Raw genomic sequence first — 15040 nt, 5'->3', positions numbered from 1 at the left:
GAGTGAGGTATAAGGGCATGAGAGGAATTGCCTCTGTTTCCGAGCGTTTCAAAATTAGAAGCTTCCTTTATTTTCTTTTATCAACTTAAATTTATTAGTTTACAGTTTTGATAGAAATACAAAAATAATACATATGAAAATATAAAATGAAATTCTCTCAAATAAACTATTTTAATTTTTTTTCATAAAAAGAACCCCAAAAAAAGACAATGACAAAAATGTTTTACTAAAGAAGTAAAAATTTCTTATATCCTAAATAAATAAATAAAATAATAAAAATGATAATTTCTTTATAGTTTCGAGTTATATGTCCTAAAATTTGAAATTTTATAAACTAATTTTCTAATTTTTTTTTTCATTTTTTAAAAATTCAAAATACTTTTTGAAACAATTTTAAACGTTTAATATTTATATTTACTTTTAAAAATTTTAAATTTCATCCAAAATATTACTCCTTAACTCTAAAATCTAGGTTTAGATTAGTTAATCCTAAAAATATAAGTTTATAATTAGTTTCTAGTGAAACATTTTGACCATTTTAATTTTCAAAAGCTATGTCTAAGGAGTATTTCTAAAATACAAAACAACAAATATATTATAATAAAATAACTAGAAACAAGGAGAGATCAAGGGAAATAATTGTATAGACACTTTTCGTTCAAAAAATCTTTGTTAATAGAATATCAATTCTAATAATTTTCTTGTTAATTATAATAGCGACGAAAAGGAAAAATAATAATTAAGATTCTGTAGTAAATTCATTTAATATTCAGATTTTATTGTTAAGGATTCAAGAGAAATTAAAAAAGAAAGAATTCTACATTTACATGATCCAAGCTAATAAAAATCATCTAAATATACTAACCCTATAGTTTTTTTATAACATCATTTTATTAAATTAACTGGATTGTAAATAATCCCAATGTAATAGATTATCCAGGAAATTGACTAACCCTATAGTTTATTCAAAAAAATTATACAATGTTTTTTTTTAAATTATACAATGTTAATCTTGGTAAAAGATTTCTTTCACATATAAAAAAATATAACATTGTATAACTTTTCCAACTGTATTAGTGAATCTACAGAACCAATTTAGATTCGGAGGTCCATGTAGTTCATGAAAAGTATGTAGTTGGAGACTTACAAAAGCAATTGAGAGATAGATACTCTACTACTCAACTCTTAAAAGCATATGATCACACCACACTAAGGAACTAACTTGCATCAACCAGAACTAAGAAATGATACTGGTCATAAGGAATCCAACCAGAACTAAGAAATGTCTACAAAAAAAACACTTTCAACTGCAAATTTTCATGATAAGAATAGACTCCTGCAATGATACTGATCAACATAAATCCCAATCAGCAAGAATCTGACATGTTGGAGAACGTTTTGCGACTCTATTAACCACGTGGAAGATTTCTTCATCAGAGACATAACGAGGATAGTTGGTGAGACTCAGAGTGAGTTTCTTCAGGACAGCAGCGTTTTCAAGAAAGTAAGTGGCTACTTTCATCTCCTCTTCCTCCCACTCGTGGATTCTCTTAAGCTGAACACACTCCAGAGTCGATAAGAAGCACTGAGGCACATCTGTGAGTTCAAATGCATCCTCCATCTCCCTTGAATAATAAACCTCCTGGAAACACACACGAAAAGGCTGAGTTTGCAATTAGAAATGTAGACAAACCCACACAGTGTTAGTTGAGAGCTCTTTTACCAAGATTAAGTGTTTCAGATTGGGGAAACACTCAAGAAAGGCTGGCAAAAACTGTAATGAATCGCAAGGGAACACGACTTCTAAACGTGATAAGTTAATGAACTTTGGAATCATCCCTACGCTAGAGTAAATCTCAAGGACCTGCAGCAACACCAACAAATATATATATAAGTGGGAGGTTTCCAAAAATAGATAAAAAGTCATGTGTAAAAATATACCTTCACTGTCTTCTCAGAGATGATCATGCTTCTTACACTCGAGATCCCAGAGAGAAAATAACGGATTTCATTTCTCTTTGACAAGTCCTCCGGATCAAACTTGACAGAAAACTTGATATCAAGGTCAACACTGAACAAAGAGTCCAGGTTCTTCACCGCGATGCTATCAAACTGATCTTCTCCGAGAGTCATACGCTCTAGCCTCGGAGCATCAATCTCAATAGCGTATTTCACAAACGGACTAGTACAATATTCTTCTCCGTACCAGAGTGGAACGCGAAACCTCTTCAAGCTCCCAGACCTCACACGCATGAAACTATCAACCGAACCTTCGAAATTAGAATGCGTATCCCTAACCAAGGTCAGCTCTTCGAGAACAGGACAACCCGACACGAGTCTCTCCAGACTCGCGTCGTCTCGAAAGAGAGCTTTCACAAGCGTCATGGATTTGAGGCAAGACATGTAGACAACAAGACCAGGATCCTCGACACCCCAATACGTGAGCGTCAAGGAAACCAACGTCCTGCTCGTGTACAGATTCAGAGGCATGTAGTCGATAAAAGGATAGATTTGGGTGTCACGGCGATCTATATAGTAAATACAACCCTCGACGTCTAGATGCTGAGGTCCACGTTGAATCACTGTACTGATCCGATCCTTGAACCCGTCTATCTCCACGTCACCGCACTTCAACTTGACTTTTAGAAGGCGTAGATCAGGGTTAAAATCGAGGAGCCTGTCGAGGAAGCTGAGGACCACTTGGTCTTGTCCGTAAGGGAAGTCGCGGCGGTTTAAGACAAGAGCTGGAACAGTTAGCCACAGATTCTTCCATCTCGTTGATAAGACGCTTGTCGTCACCGAGTGTTTAGTGGGAAGGTATGAGAGTATTTTAGTAATCAAAGGTTCCGGTAACGCGCTGATCATATCGCACCGAGGCATGTCACGAGAACGAGACCCTGAAGAGGATCAACAAAACAACAGACAGCATGTAAAGGATAGGTCTTTATTGAATCCTAGGTGATGGGTTTCTCTAATTCAGACTATAATGCGATTAAAAACGAAAAAAACGGATTCTGGGCATCACGAGACGAGTCTCTAAGAGTATAGACAAACAACAACAGCATATAAAAAGGAGACGCTTTTATTGAATTTGAATCCTAGGTGATGGGTTTCTCTAATTCAGGACTACAATGCGATTAATATAAGGTACGTAAACGAAACGGAATCTGGGTTTTTTTTGAAGAAGAACTCACCGGAGAGTTGATTCGCCGGCAGATTATAGTGGCCAAAATGAGCGATACGGATGGAAAAGGTGGGGAACTCTTTTGGGATTAAACGAAACTGATCGTCTAAAGTATTTATATATATGCGATTGAAGCTGTTCCGACTTCCGACTCCAAGCGTTTCAAAAATAAAAGATTTTCTTTTCTATAAGAGAACATTTTTTGAAGTTATACAAAAAAAAAAGAGAAACAATTTTTTTATTTTTTATGTCTCTTTTCTTTTTTTGTCTGTAAATGTTTTTTTTATGTATCTTTCCATGGTTTTTTATGTATTTTTCCATGGTATACTATCGGAATATTCATTCAAATTAATGAGTATCTTTGGAGAAATATATATTTCCATAATCAATTTTTTTTCAGCTTTGGTAAAGTTCTGATATTCAAATGATCTTCCAAAAATCAATTATTTTCTTGCTAAATTTAAAAGCAACGAAAAGAGAAAGTAATCATAAATATTTCAGTTGATAAATTGCATTTCATATTGAAAATTTTCCTAGGATTCTTTTTTTATTTTTTTTATAACACCTTAATTTTGTTAATATCAATATACTAATAAAGTATCAGAATCAAAACATACAACAAATACATTTTTAAATTGAACATGATAATAGAAACATAATAATACGACGATGCTTCCTAACTCGAAAACGGAAAGTAATCATAAATATTTCAGTTGACAAAAAAAAAAATTGTGATAAAAATTTAAAAATAGACTATCTGGAAGAATTACACTTTAATATTCAGATCTTACTGGTAAAGATTCCAAAGAATTCCCAAGAAGCTAATTTACACATATATACATGATTAAAGACTAATAAAAATATAAGATTTAATTTATTTATTTATTCTGGTAATTTGATTTCAAAGTAATTTACAAAACAACAAATTCGATATCACTGAATTTAAATAATATTTTTAATTTCATATTTGAATAATAGTGGATTTGACATTTTATTCAAATCATTTTGAATTCTCGGTTGAACACATATCTCCTGTAAAACATTTTGAATGAGATTCATGTAGTTCATGAAAAGTATCTAGTTCATTTTAAAGAGCAAATTTATGTAAGCTCTTTTCAGAATAAAAAGCTTTGCTTTTTTCCATAAGATTTTCCATAACAATGGCGTGAATAATATGACTTCAACACATCTCCAGTCCAGCCGCTTAGTCTTTGTGCAGTTAATTGAAAAGATACTGATTTGATCTAGGATTTTAACTTTCATCTGTAACTTACCATAGATATGAAACACAGTGAGAGAGAAAAATAGCTAAAGGGTTTCCACAGGTAAACCGAGCAAGCAACATTCTCATCATAGTTGCCATAGTCTCTTGGCTTCTTCCTTTAAATAGATAAAATACACAGAAAAAAACCACCGAAAATTCCATGTCTATAATTTCTAAATCATTCACATGAAGAACTTGTATCAACCACCATGGTTTAAGGAATCCAACCAGAACTAAGAAATGTCTACAAAGAAACTTTAACTTCGAATATTCATGACAAGAACACGCTCATGATAATGCTCTCTCTCTCACTCATCAGCATAAATCCCAATCACGAAGATTTGACATGTTGGAGAACGTTTTGTAACTTTATTAACCTCCTCGAAGATTTCTTCATCAGAGACATAACGAGGATAGTTGGTGAGACTCAGAGTTAGTTTCTTCAGGACTGCAGCGTTTTCAAGAAAGTAAGTGGCTACTTTCATCTCCTCTTCCTCCCAGTCATGAATTCTTTTTAGCTCAACACACTCGAGAGTTGATAAGAAGCACTGAGGGACGTTTGCAAGTTCGAACGCATCCCCAATAAACGTTGAATAAACAACCTCCTGGAAACACACAAACGCCGAGTTTTCAATAACGAACATAGACAGACAAACCCCCAGAGTGTTGGTTAAGAGATTTTTTTACCAAGATTAGGTGTTTCAGATTGGGGCAACACTCAAGAAAGACTGGCAAAAACTGTAATAATTTGCTGGGGAACACGGCTTCTAAACGTGATAGGTTATTGAATTTGGGAATCAGACCTACGTCCGAGTAAAGATGAAGGGCCTGGTACACCAAGAAACGCAAAAAGGATAAATATATATAAGTAAAAGAGGGTTTCAATCAAAGTCCATGAATTGCTGTGTACCTCCACTGTTTTCTCGGAGATGATCATGTGTCTTACACTCGATATCCCAGAGAGAAAGAGATGGCCAAAGTTCTTTCTCTCTGATGAGTCCTCTGGAACAAAGAACTCGCGTAACTTGACACCACCAAACTTGATATCAAGGTCAACACTGAACAAAGAAGTCAGGTTCTTTAGCACGACGCTATCATAATGACCTTCTCCGAGAGTCATATGCTCTAGCACCGGAGCATCAATCTCAAGCGTGCATTTCCCTCTCGTATTGCCCCAATACCCGTGCCGGGGAACACGGAACCTCTTCAAGCTCCCAGACCTCACACGCATGAAACTATCAACCTCATCCTCGAAACTAGAATCCCTAGCCCTAACCAAGGTCAGCTCTTCAAGAACAGGACATCCCGACACGAGTTTCTCCAGACTAACGTCATCTCGAAAGCGAGATTTTACAAGAGTCATGGATTTAAGACAAGGCATACAAACAAAACCTGGATCCTCAACCCCCGAAGACAAGAGCTTTAATGAAACCAATGTCTTGCTCGTGTACAGATCCAGAGGCATGTACTCGACAGAAGGATAGAGTTGGGCGTCGGGGTCTATATAGTAAATACACCCCTCAACGTCTAGATGCTGAGGTCCACGTTGTATCACTGTGCTGATCCGTTCCTTGAGCCCTTCTATCTCCACGTTACCGCACTTCACCTTGACTTTAAGAAGGCGTAAATCAGGGTTAAACTCGAGGAATCTGTCGAGGAATGTGAGGACCACTTCTTCTTCTCCGTAAGGGAAGTCGTCGCAGTTTATGTCGAGAGATGGAACACTTAGCCACAGACTCTTCCATCTCGTTGATAAGACGCTAGTCGTCACCGAGTGTTTAGTGGGAAGGTATGAGAGTATTTTAGTAATCAAAGGTTCCGGTAACGCGCTGATCATATCGCACCGAGGCATATCACGAGACGAAGCCCTAAGAGCACCAAACAAACAACAACATCATGTAAGTAAAGGATAGGTCTTTTATTGAATCCCAGGTGATGGGTTTCTCTAATTGAGATGCAATTAAAAACGAAAAACGGATTCTGGGCATCACAGTGACGGAAGCCTAACTAAGAGCATCAACAGTCAGCATATAAAAAGGAGACGTCTTTATCGAATAGTAGGAGATAGGTTTCTCTAATTCAGACTACAATGTGATTAAAATAAGGTACGTAAACGAAACGGAATCTGGGGTTTTTTTCGAAGAACTCACCGGAGAGTTGATTCGCCGGCAGAGTATAGCGGCCAAAATGAGCGATACGGAGGGAGAGAAAGGTGGGAACTTTTTTTTTTGGGTGAAACGAAACTGATCGTTCGTTTGAAGTATAGATGGGAAATCGGCCAATTCATACTTCAACAGAGGGTTGCGGTCCCGATCAATACATACACACGGATCCTGTGCTAAAACATACATCAATATTTAATATATTCAAATTTCGAACCTGGGTCTAGAGCACAGCAAAGAATTAACTCGACCACTATGCCAAACCAAATTGTTTGTAATACTACATGTTGTGTCTTATATATATTTAACATGTTTTATCATATCCAAATATATTCATACTCCTTGTTATGTGTTTTAAGTAACTATCTAGAATTAGTTCAACAAAATATATAAATTCTAAGTAATTATGTTTAGTTAAGCTAATTATTGTTATTGTGTTTTTGAAAATTTCAAATTAAAAAAATTAAAATCAAAAAAGCATTTTCGATTTTTTTAAAAAAATTCGAAAATGATTTTTAATTTAGTTTTTTGATTTTTTATATGATAAAAATATTAAATATAATTAAAAAACACTAGGTAATACTACAAATAATTTGGATTAGAAGTACAACAAACCAAACTAGATTATTTGTGGTACTACCTATTGTGTCCTATTTATCTCTAATATGTTTATCATATAGATATGTTCATACTCTTTGTTATGAGTTTAAATTATTTAGAATTAGTTCAAAAAAAAATATAAATTCTAAGTAATTATGTTTGATTAACTTAATTATTTTTATTGGGTTTTAAAGAATTAAAAATTTCACCATAAAAACTTTAAAAATCAAAAGCATTTTCATTTTTTAAAAATCATTTCTAAATTGTTTTTTTACTAAAAAAAAATTTGAGTACCTAGTGTGAAATAATCTGGAATAGAATAAAAAAAATTAAAAAAATATAAAATAAAAAATCATTTCGAAATCATTTTTTAAATCAAAAAATACTTTTTGATTTTCAAAATTTCAAAAGCACAATAACAATAATTTAGTTAATTAAACATAATTACTTAGAATTTATATATTTTTGTTGAAATCCTTTATAATTAAAACACATAACAAGGAGCATGAACATATTTAGATATGATAAAACATGTTAAATATATGTAAGACACAACATATAGTATTACAAACAATTTGGTTTGGCACAGTGGTCGAGTTAATTGCTTGTTGTGCTCTGGACCTAGGTTCGATTCCCTCCATCTACAGATTTTAATTTTTTTTATTAATTAATTAAAAATATAAAAGTTTTAATCCACGTATGCAGTCGTTACGGTTTGACTAACGGAAAAATGGTCAATGTATGAATAGCTCTAAATATCTATGTTCGTGTATGAAATTTGAATATATTAAGTGTTGATGTATGTTTTAGCACAGGGTCCGTGTGCATGTACTGATCGGGACTGCGACTCTCTGTTGAAGTATGAATTGGCCGATTTCCCAAGTATAGATATACGACTGAAGCTGTTCCGACTCCCAAGCGTTTCAAAAATAAAACCTTTTCTTTTCTATACGAGAAACTTTTTTTTTTATATCTTTCCATGGTATACTATTGGAATATTCATTCAAATAAATGAGTATCTTTGGAGAAATATATATTTCCATAATCAAAACTAATCTTGAACCGTGCGACCGCACGGATATTAATTTTCTGTTTTAGTTTTTATTTATTTATACTAAATGATGTATTTGTAATACTTGATCGTTTTACATTGACTACGTTAAGGATGTGTATTTGGATACCCACTGATTCGGTTAAAATCTATTTGAGTTTGAGATTCCCGAGTTTAAAAATTTCAGCAACATTCAAATATTTATAAATTTTGGTTTTGGTTTGATTCGGGTATTTGCGGGTTCGGTTTAGATACGGATAACCCGTTTGAATTATTTTAAAATTTTCAAAATTTATATATACTTTAAATTTCTCAAAACATATAAATTGAATAATGTAAGCCAAAATACCAAAATTAAAAATTAAAAAACAGGTTGAACTTCAATATTTGGATGGAGAATAAATATATATTTTAAATATTTTTGGTGTTTTATTATTGTTTATCTACTTTATATGTTTACTTTTGACTATTTTTTACATTTTCAAAAATTTTAGACAACTTTAAGTTGACAAAAAAAACAACTTTAAAATATCATTAATTGTTGAAGAATAAAAAAACAAAATACATTGATCTAACTAAAAAGACAAACATTAAAATATGAAAGAAAAAAACACATTAATCTAACTGAAAAAGACAAGCATTAGAATAGGAAAGAAAAAGAAACACATTAATATAACTCAAAAAGACAAGCATTAAAATATGAAATTCAATTTAATTTTCAGTGACATGCAATTGTAAATAACACTGAAAACTAAAGAGTATTATATATGTGTAATTCTGTTTTAATAAGATAGATGATTTCATCACTTCAGCTTTGGTAGTTCTGATATTTAAATGATCTTCCAAAAATCAATTTTTTTTGCTAAATATAAAAGCAACGTGAAAAGAAAATAATAATCAAGATTACGGTTGATAAATTGCATTTCATATTTAAAAAAATTCCCTATGATTTCATTTTTAGTTTTTTTTAACCAAAAGAACCTCTTAAAATGATCAATTTTTTTTTATTAAAAAATAAATATACACTTATTTCGTTTATGTTAATGTTAATTTATTTACACTTTTTGAATGGTTTTGTTTTGGGAGTAGAGTTTAGAATTTTAAAATAAAATAAATAAATATTAAAAATTTAACATAATTTTGAAAAGTATTTAAATTTCAAAAAGAAAATTTTAAGTTTTCTTTAAAATTTAAAAAAATATTTCAAAGAAACTTATAAGGTTTGAATTTAAACATATAATTTAAAACTATAAAAAATGTAATTTTTGTTTTTATAATTTTATTATTTATTTAAATAATTATTTTATTTATATATATCTACAAGCAAGTGACAGAAGATTTTTCCATTTTTATATTTTTATTATTTTTCTATTTAAAACTTTTTTTGACAAAAATTTAAAATAAACTATAACTAAAAGAATTGCACCTTAATATTCAGATTTTATTTGTAAAGATTCAAAACAATTTCCAGAAAGCTAATTTCTACATAAACACGATTAAAAGTAATAAAAATCATTTGAATATATTAAGTACTGTCAATTCATGATTATGTTTAATGGCAATGTCGATTTAAATCACTCTAAAATCTGAATGAAAAAACAAGAAGATTTAATTTGTTTATTTTTAATTAAAATAAAAAGTTGGCTGTTGACTATTTCCAAGATCTTTTCTCTACATCTGTACCCACTGATATAGACGCCTCCCTGCGGTTCATAAAAAAATAAAGTTTCGGGGACCACAAATGACTTCCTGACTGCTGAACCGACGGAGCAGGAAATTAAGAAAGCTTTATTTGATATTAATCCGGATAAAGCTTCAGGACCAGATGGCATGACAAGTAGGATTTTTCAAAGATTTTGGAATATTATGCATAAAGATATCATACGACTAGTTCAAGATTTCTTTATTGATGGGAATTTTGATCCGAAACTGAACCAGACCAACATTTGTTTGATTCCGAAGAAGGAGAGGCCAAGAGAGATGACTGAGTTCAGACCCATTAGCCTCTGTAATGTCAGTTATAAGATCATTTCGAAACTGCTATCTAAAAGACTCAAGAGAGTTCTCCCTGACCTGATTTCAGAGACACAATCTGCCTTTGTGGCACGACGTTTGATCACAGATAACATTTTACTAGCGCAAGAAAATTTCCATGCCCTCCGAACAAATACCAGAGCTAGAGAAGACTTTATGGCCATCAAACCGGACATGAGTAAAGCATATGATAGAGTGGAATGGAGCTTTATCCGAACTTTGCTGTTACGATTGGGGTTTGCAGAAAAATTGGTTGATCTTTTGATGTTTTGCGTTACATCCGTATCCTACCAGGTGCTAATTAATGGAGAACCAAGGGGTAAAATTACACCTACGAGAGGATTGAGGCAGGGAGACCCCTTATCCCCTTTCCTTTTCGTTTTGTGCACTGAAGCTCTGATCTCTCTCCTTAAAGGAGCGGAGGAAGAAAAGCGCATTTTGGGATTACGTGTTGCACGGGCCAGTCCCCGGATATCTCACCTCCTCTTTGCGGATGATAGCCTTTTCTTCTGTAAAGCAGATGTAAAACAATGCAAAGAAATTTTAGACATCTTGTTTTGCTATGGAAATGCTTCGGGACAGCCGCTAAATGCGGCAAGTCCTCCATCATTTTTGGAAATAAAGTGGACCAAGCTGTGAAGCAAAATATAAAAAGAGTGCTTGGGATTACTACTGAAGGAGGGATGGGAAAATATCTCGGACTCTCCGAACAGATTTGTGGTTCCAAGATGAAAGTTTTCTCCTATGTACAGGATCGCCTTAATGGTTGTGTCACCTCATGGTCGGCTAGATTACTATCGAAAGGGGGTAAAGAGGTACAAATAAAATCTGTGGCGCAAGCTTTGCCGACATACAGTATGTCGTGCTACTTGATTCCACAAGGTATTGTGGACAAACTAAAGAGTGTTATTTCAAACTTTTGGTGGAGCTCGAGCCAAGATAACCGAAGATTACACTGGATTGCATGGGACAAGATATGTGTCCCACACGACCAGGGTGGTCTTGGCTTTTTGGAATTACATGATTTCAATATTGCTTTATTAGCAAAACAACTTTGGCGTCTGATACAATTCCCAAATTCTCTCCTGGTCCGAGTTTTACGAGGGAGATATTATAATAGATCAAGCCCTTTGGAGGATCGCAAGGTATATTCACCTTCATATGGTTGGCGTAGTATTATGGCAGCAAGACCGCTTCTGATATCGGGACTCCGAAAGACTATCGGGGCATGTCAAAACACATGTGTTTGGACGGAGCCGTGGATTCCGGATATTGATGCCCGCCCGCCGAGACCGAAAGAACGAGTTACTTATAGAGACCCAAAACTCCTTGTCCACTCCTTCATTAGGCGGGATACAAGGGATTGGGATACTAACCTTTTACTTGATTATTTTCACCCGGAGGACATCCCACTGATACTCAAACTGCGACCTAGCAATACATGGTCAATGGATGGGTATGCATGGAACTATACGAAATCGGGCGTGTACTCGGTGAAATCAGGATACACTCGACTACAGAAGATTAAAATGTGTGAAGCTGAAGATCAGGTTTTACAACCAAGCATCACTGGTTTACAGAGCCATGTGTGGAGTATCCAGGCCCCGGGAAAAATGAAACACTTTATGTGGCAAGCTTTGACAGGATGTATTGCTACGACTGAAAGGCTTGCATATAGACACCTGAGCACTGATAGGAGCTGTCCTAGATGCGGTGACTTTGAGGAAACTATTAATCACTTGCTTTTTGAATGCCCCCCGGCACTTCAGGTGTGGGCTCTATCGGACTATCCGTCCCTTCCGGGTTACTTCCCGAGTACTTCTGTTTATCAAAATATGAACCTCCTTTTTAGGAGGAAGAGAAACGTGGCCTATATGGAACCACTTATTGAGACTTTCCCATGGATCTTATGGTACATTTGGAAAGCACGCAACGAGAAAGTTTTCAATGAAAAGGAAATCTCACCAGGTGACACCTTGCAGCTAGCTTCTATAGAAGCTGAATGCTGGAGAAAGGCAAATTTACCGGAGGATGGAGAGGAGGATGAGCTACAACCAGCACCGTCGCGAGTTCAATGCCCAACCTGTCAAATTGATGCCTCATGGGTTGATAATGGCACGGTTAGTGGGCTAGGGTGGTTCTACAAGGATCAAATGGGAGTCGAAAGATTTGGTTTACAAGGATGACGGAAGAGCTTATCAGCTCTCCATGCAGAGATGGAAGGACTCATATGGGCCTTATTTTGTCTACGAGAAGTACAATGTACTGTGATCCATATGGAGACGGACTGCTCCGACCTGGTGGATATGATTGCCAACCCGACTGATTGGCCGGCCTTTGCCTCCGAGTTAGCCTCGTTCCGTCTTCTACGAGCCGGCTTCCAGGAATTCAGCATCGCCCATATACCCAGGGCTAGGAATGTGCGTGCAGACTCTCTCGCCAAGGAGGCGAAAAACAGCGGTGTTCTTTTTTCCCATATAGATCAGATCCAGCCGGACAGAGCGTCTCTTAGGAACGCCTCAAGACCGACTACCACTTGATCTAAGAAGTTGAGCGCTGACAAAAAAAAAAAAAAATTAAAATAAAAAGTTGTCTTTATGATACTCCATAATAGTAACAGCTGTTATTTTTGAAACGCTCGGGAATAGGAACCGAACCGCTTCAAGCGTATAAATACAGATGATCGATTTCGTATCCACCATAAAAAGTTCCCACCTTTCTCTCTCATTATCGCCGCTACAATCCGCCGCCGAATCAACTCTCCGGTGAGTTTTTCAAAAAACCCAGATTCCGTTCGCTTAAATATATATCATTGTTTTAGTCTGAATTAGAGAAACCCGTTGCTTCGTATCCGATAAAGGCCTCTCCTTTATTATGCTGTAACTTGTGTTGTTTGTTTGTTGATGCTCTTTAGGGTCTTATCAACAAGATGGAAGAATCTCTGGCTAACTGTTCCATCTCTCCTCTTAAACTGCCACAACTTCCCTTACAGACAAGACGAAGTGATCCTCAGCTTCTTCGACAGACTCCTCGAGTTCGACCCCGACTCACGCCTTCTAAAAGTTAAGTTGGAGTGCGGCGGCAGCGAGGATATAGACGGGCTCAGGGATCGGATCAGCACAGTGATTCAACGCGGACCTCAGCATCTTGACGTTGAGAGCTTTACTGAGTACAGAGATGACGACGACGACAATTTTCTATATCCTTTCATCGATTACATGCCTCTGAATCTCTACACGAGCAAGACATTGGTTTCCTTGACGCTCACGTTTTCGGGTCTTGGAGACCCTGGTTTTGTTTCTATGCCTTGTCTCAAGTTCATGACTCTTGTGAAAGTTCACTTTCGTTACGCTGCGAATCTGGAGAAACTCGTGTCAGGGTGTCCTGTTCTCGAAGACCTGACCTTGATAAGGAATATGGATCCTATTCTTGTGGGTTCCGATGAAAATACTATGCGTGTGAGGTCTGGGAGCTTGAAGAGGTTTCGTGTTCCCCTCAGTCACGGAAAGGATTGCAGTTCGTTTGTGAAATGCACACTTGAGTTTGATGCTCCGGTGCTAGAGCATATGACTCTGGGAGAAGATCATTATGATATCATCGTGGTAAAGAACCTGACTTCTTTGTTTACGGTTGATCTTGATATCAAGTTCGTTGTCGAGTTTGGTGTGTTCTTTGATCCGGGGGACTTATCAAAGAGAAATGAAATCCGTTACTTTCTCTCTGGGATGTCGGGTGTAAGACACATGATCATCTCTGAAAAAACAGTAAAGGTATATTTTACACATCAATTAATTGACTTTTGATTGAAAACCTCTCACATATTTCTTGTTGGTGTTGCTTCAGGCCCTTGAGCTTTACTCTAACGTAGGGATGATTCCCAAATTCAACAACTTATCACGTTTAGAAGCCGTGTTCCCCTTCAAGTTATTACAGTTTCTGCCAGCCTTTCTTGAGTGTTGCCCCAATCTGAAACACCTAATCTTGGTATAAGATAACTCTCAACTAACACTGTGGGTGGTTTACTCTACGTTTATAATTGCAAACTCAGCCTTTTTGTGTGTGTTTTCCAGGAGGTTTATTATTCAAGGGAGATGGAGGATGCATTTGCACTCATGAATGTGCCTCAGTGCTTCTTATCGACTCTGGAGTGTGTTCAGCTAAAGAGAATCCACGAGTGGGAGGAAGAGGAGATGAAAGTAGCCACCTTCTTTCTTGAAAACGCTGCTGTCCTGAAGAAACTCACTCTGAGTCTCACCAACTATCCTCGTTATGTCTTTGATGAAGAAATCTTCGAGGAGGTTAATAAAGTTACAAAACGTTCTCCAACATGCCAAATTCTTCTTGATTGGGATTTATGTTGATGCAGTTTCGAATGAGAGAGAGAGAGTATTATCATTGCAAGGAGTCTGTTCTTGTCATGAAAATTTAAAAGTTAAAGTCTTTTTGTAGACATTTCTTAGTTCTGGTTGGATTCCTTAAACCATGGTGGTTGATACAAGTTCTTCACTGTGAACGATTTAGAAACTATAAAATATGAAATTTTCAGTAGTTTTTTGGGTAATTTATCTATTTAAAGGAAAGAAGCCAAGAGACTCTGTCAACTATATGATGGGAATGTTGCTTGCTCGGTTTACCTGTGGAAACCGTTTAGCTATTTTGGTTATCGTCTCTCTCCCTCACTGTGTTTCAATATCTATGGTAACTTACAGATAAAAGTTAAAATCTAGATCAAATCAGTATCTTTT

General features: G+C 35.5%; 3 protein-coding genes across 3 annotated transcripts; 1 reads left to right on the top strand and 2 right to left on the bottom strand.

The window, feature by feature from the left end:
• Positions 1 to 1238: 1238 nt before the first annotated feature.
• On the bottom strand, positions 1239 to 3341 carry LOC108809425 (FBD-associated F-box protein At5g27750). The gene is made up of 4 exons (XM_018581567.2): positions 3195 to 3341; positions 1942 to 2897; positions 1724 to 1864; positions 1239 to 1642 (listed from the first exon to the last, which is right to left on the bottom strand). The coding sequence occupies exons 2-4, from the start codon at positions 2878 to 2880 to the stop codon at positions 1352 to 1354; spliced, it is 1371 nt and encodes a 456-aa protein (XP_018437069.1). The 5' UTR covers positions 2881 to 2897; positions 3195 to 3341; the 3' UTR covers positions 1239 to 1351.
• A 1169-nt stretch (positions 3342 to 4510) lies between these two features.
• On the bottom strand, positions 4511 to 6750 carry LOC108809403 (FBD-associated F-box protein At5g27750). The gene is made up of 4 exons (XM_018581546.2): positions 6599 to 6750; positions 5359 to 6316; positions 5136 to 5276; positions 4511 to 5053 (listed from the first exon to the last, which is right to left on the bottom strand). Exons 1-4 carry the CDS (start codon positions 6733 to 6735, stop codon positions 4757 to 4759), a joined length of 1533 nt encoding a protein of 510 aa, XP_018437048.2. The 5' UTR covers positions 6736 to 6750; the 3' UTR covers positions 4511 to 4756.
• A 6184-nt stretch (positions 6751 to 12934) lies between these two features.
• Positions 12935 to 14799, top strand: LOC108843535 (FBD-associated F-box protein At5g27750-like). Its single transcript, XM_018616757.2, has 4 exons — positions 12935 to 13060; positions 13210 to 14065; positions 14139 to 14279; positions 14366 to 14799. The coding sequence occupies exons 1-4, from the start codon at positions 12975 to 12977 to the stop codon at positions 14654 to 14656; spliced, it is 1374 nt and encodes a 457-aa protein (XP_018472259.1). The 5' UTR covers positions 12935 to 12974; the 3' UTR covers positions 14657 to 14799.
• The last annotated feature ends 241 nt before the right edge of the window (positions 14800 to 15040 follow it).

The sequence above is a fragment of the Raphanus sativus genome, chromosome 1 (assembly GCF_000801105.2).
Source record: "Raphanus sativus cultivar WK10039 chromosome 1, ASM80110v3, whole genome shotgun sequence".
NCBI lineage: Eukaryota > Viridiplantae > Streptophyta > Magnoliopsida > Brassicales > Brassicaceae > Raphanus > Raphanus sativus.
This window is presented reverse-complemented; position numbering and strand designations above follow the sequence as displayed.

Coding starts and splice junctions, on each gene's coding strand:
- LOC108809425 (XM_018581567.2), bottom strand. CDS start 2,880: ATGCCTCGGTGCGATATGATCAGCGCGTTACCGGAACCTTTGATTACT. Junction 1,865..1,941: donor TCTCTGAGAAGACAGTGAAG/GTATATTTTTAC, acceptor GTGTTGCTGCAG/GTCCTTGAGATTTACTCTAG. Junction 1,643..1,723: donor ATCTGAAACACTTAATCTTG/GTAAAAGAGCTC, acceptor GTGTGTTTCCAG/GAGGTTTATTATTCAAGGGA.
- LOC108809403 (XM_018581546.2), bottom strand. CDS start 6,735: ATGAATTGGCCGATTTCCCATCTATACTTCAAACGAACGATCAGTTTC. Junction 6,317..6,598: donor GCCGGCGAATCAACTCTCCG/GTGAGTTCTTCG, acceptor TGGTGCTCTTAG/GGCTTCGTCTCGTGATATGC. Junction 5,277..5,358: donor TCTCCGAGAAAACAGTGGAG/GTACACAGCAAT, acceptor TTGGTGTACCAG/GCCCTTCATCTTTACTCGGA.
- LOC108843535 (XM_018616757.2), top strand. CDS start 12,975: ATGATCGATTTCGTATCCACCATAAAAAGTTCCCACCTTTCTCTCTCA. Junction 13,061..13,209: donor GCCGCCGAATCAACTCTCCG/GTGAGTTTTTCA, acceptor GATGCTCTTTAG/GGTCTTATCAACAAGATGGA. Junction 14,066..14,138: donor TCTCTGAAAAAACAGTAAAG/GTATATTTTACA, acceptor GTGTTGCTTCAG/GCCCTTGAGCTTTACTCTAA.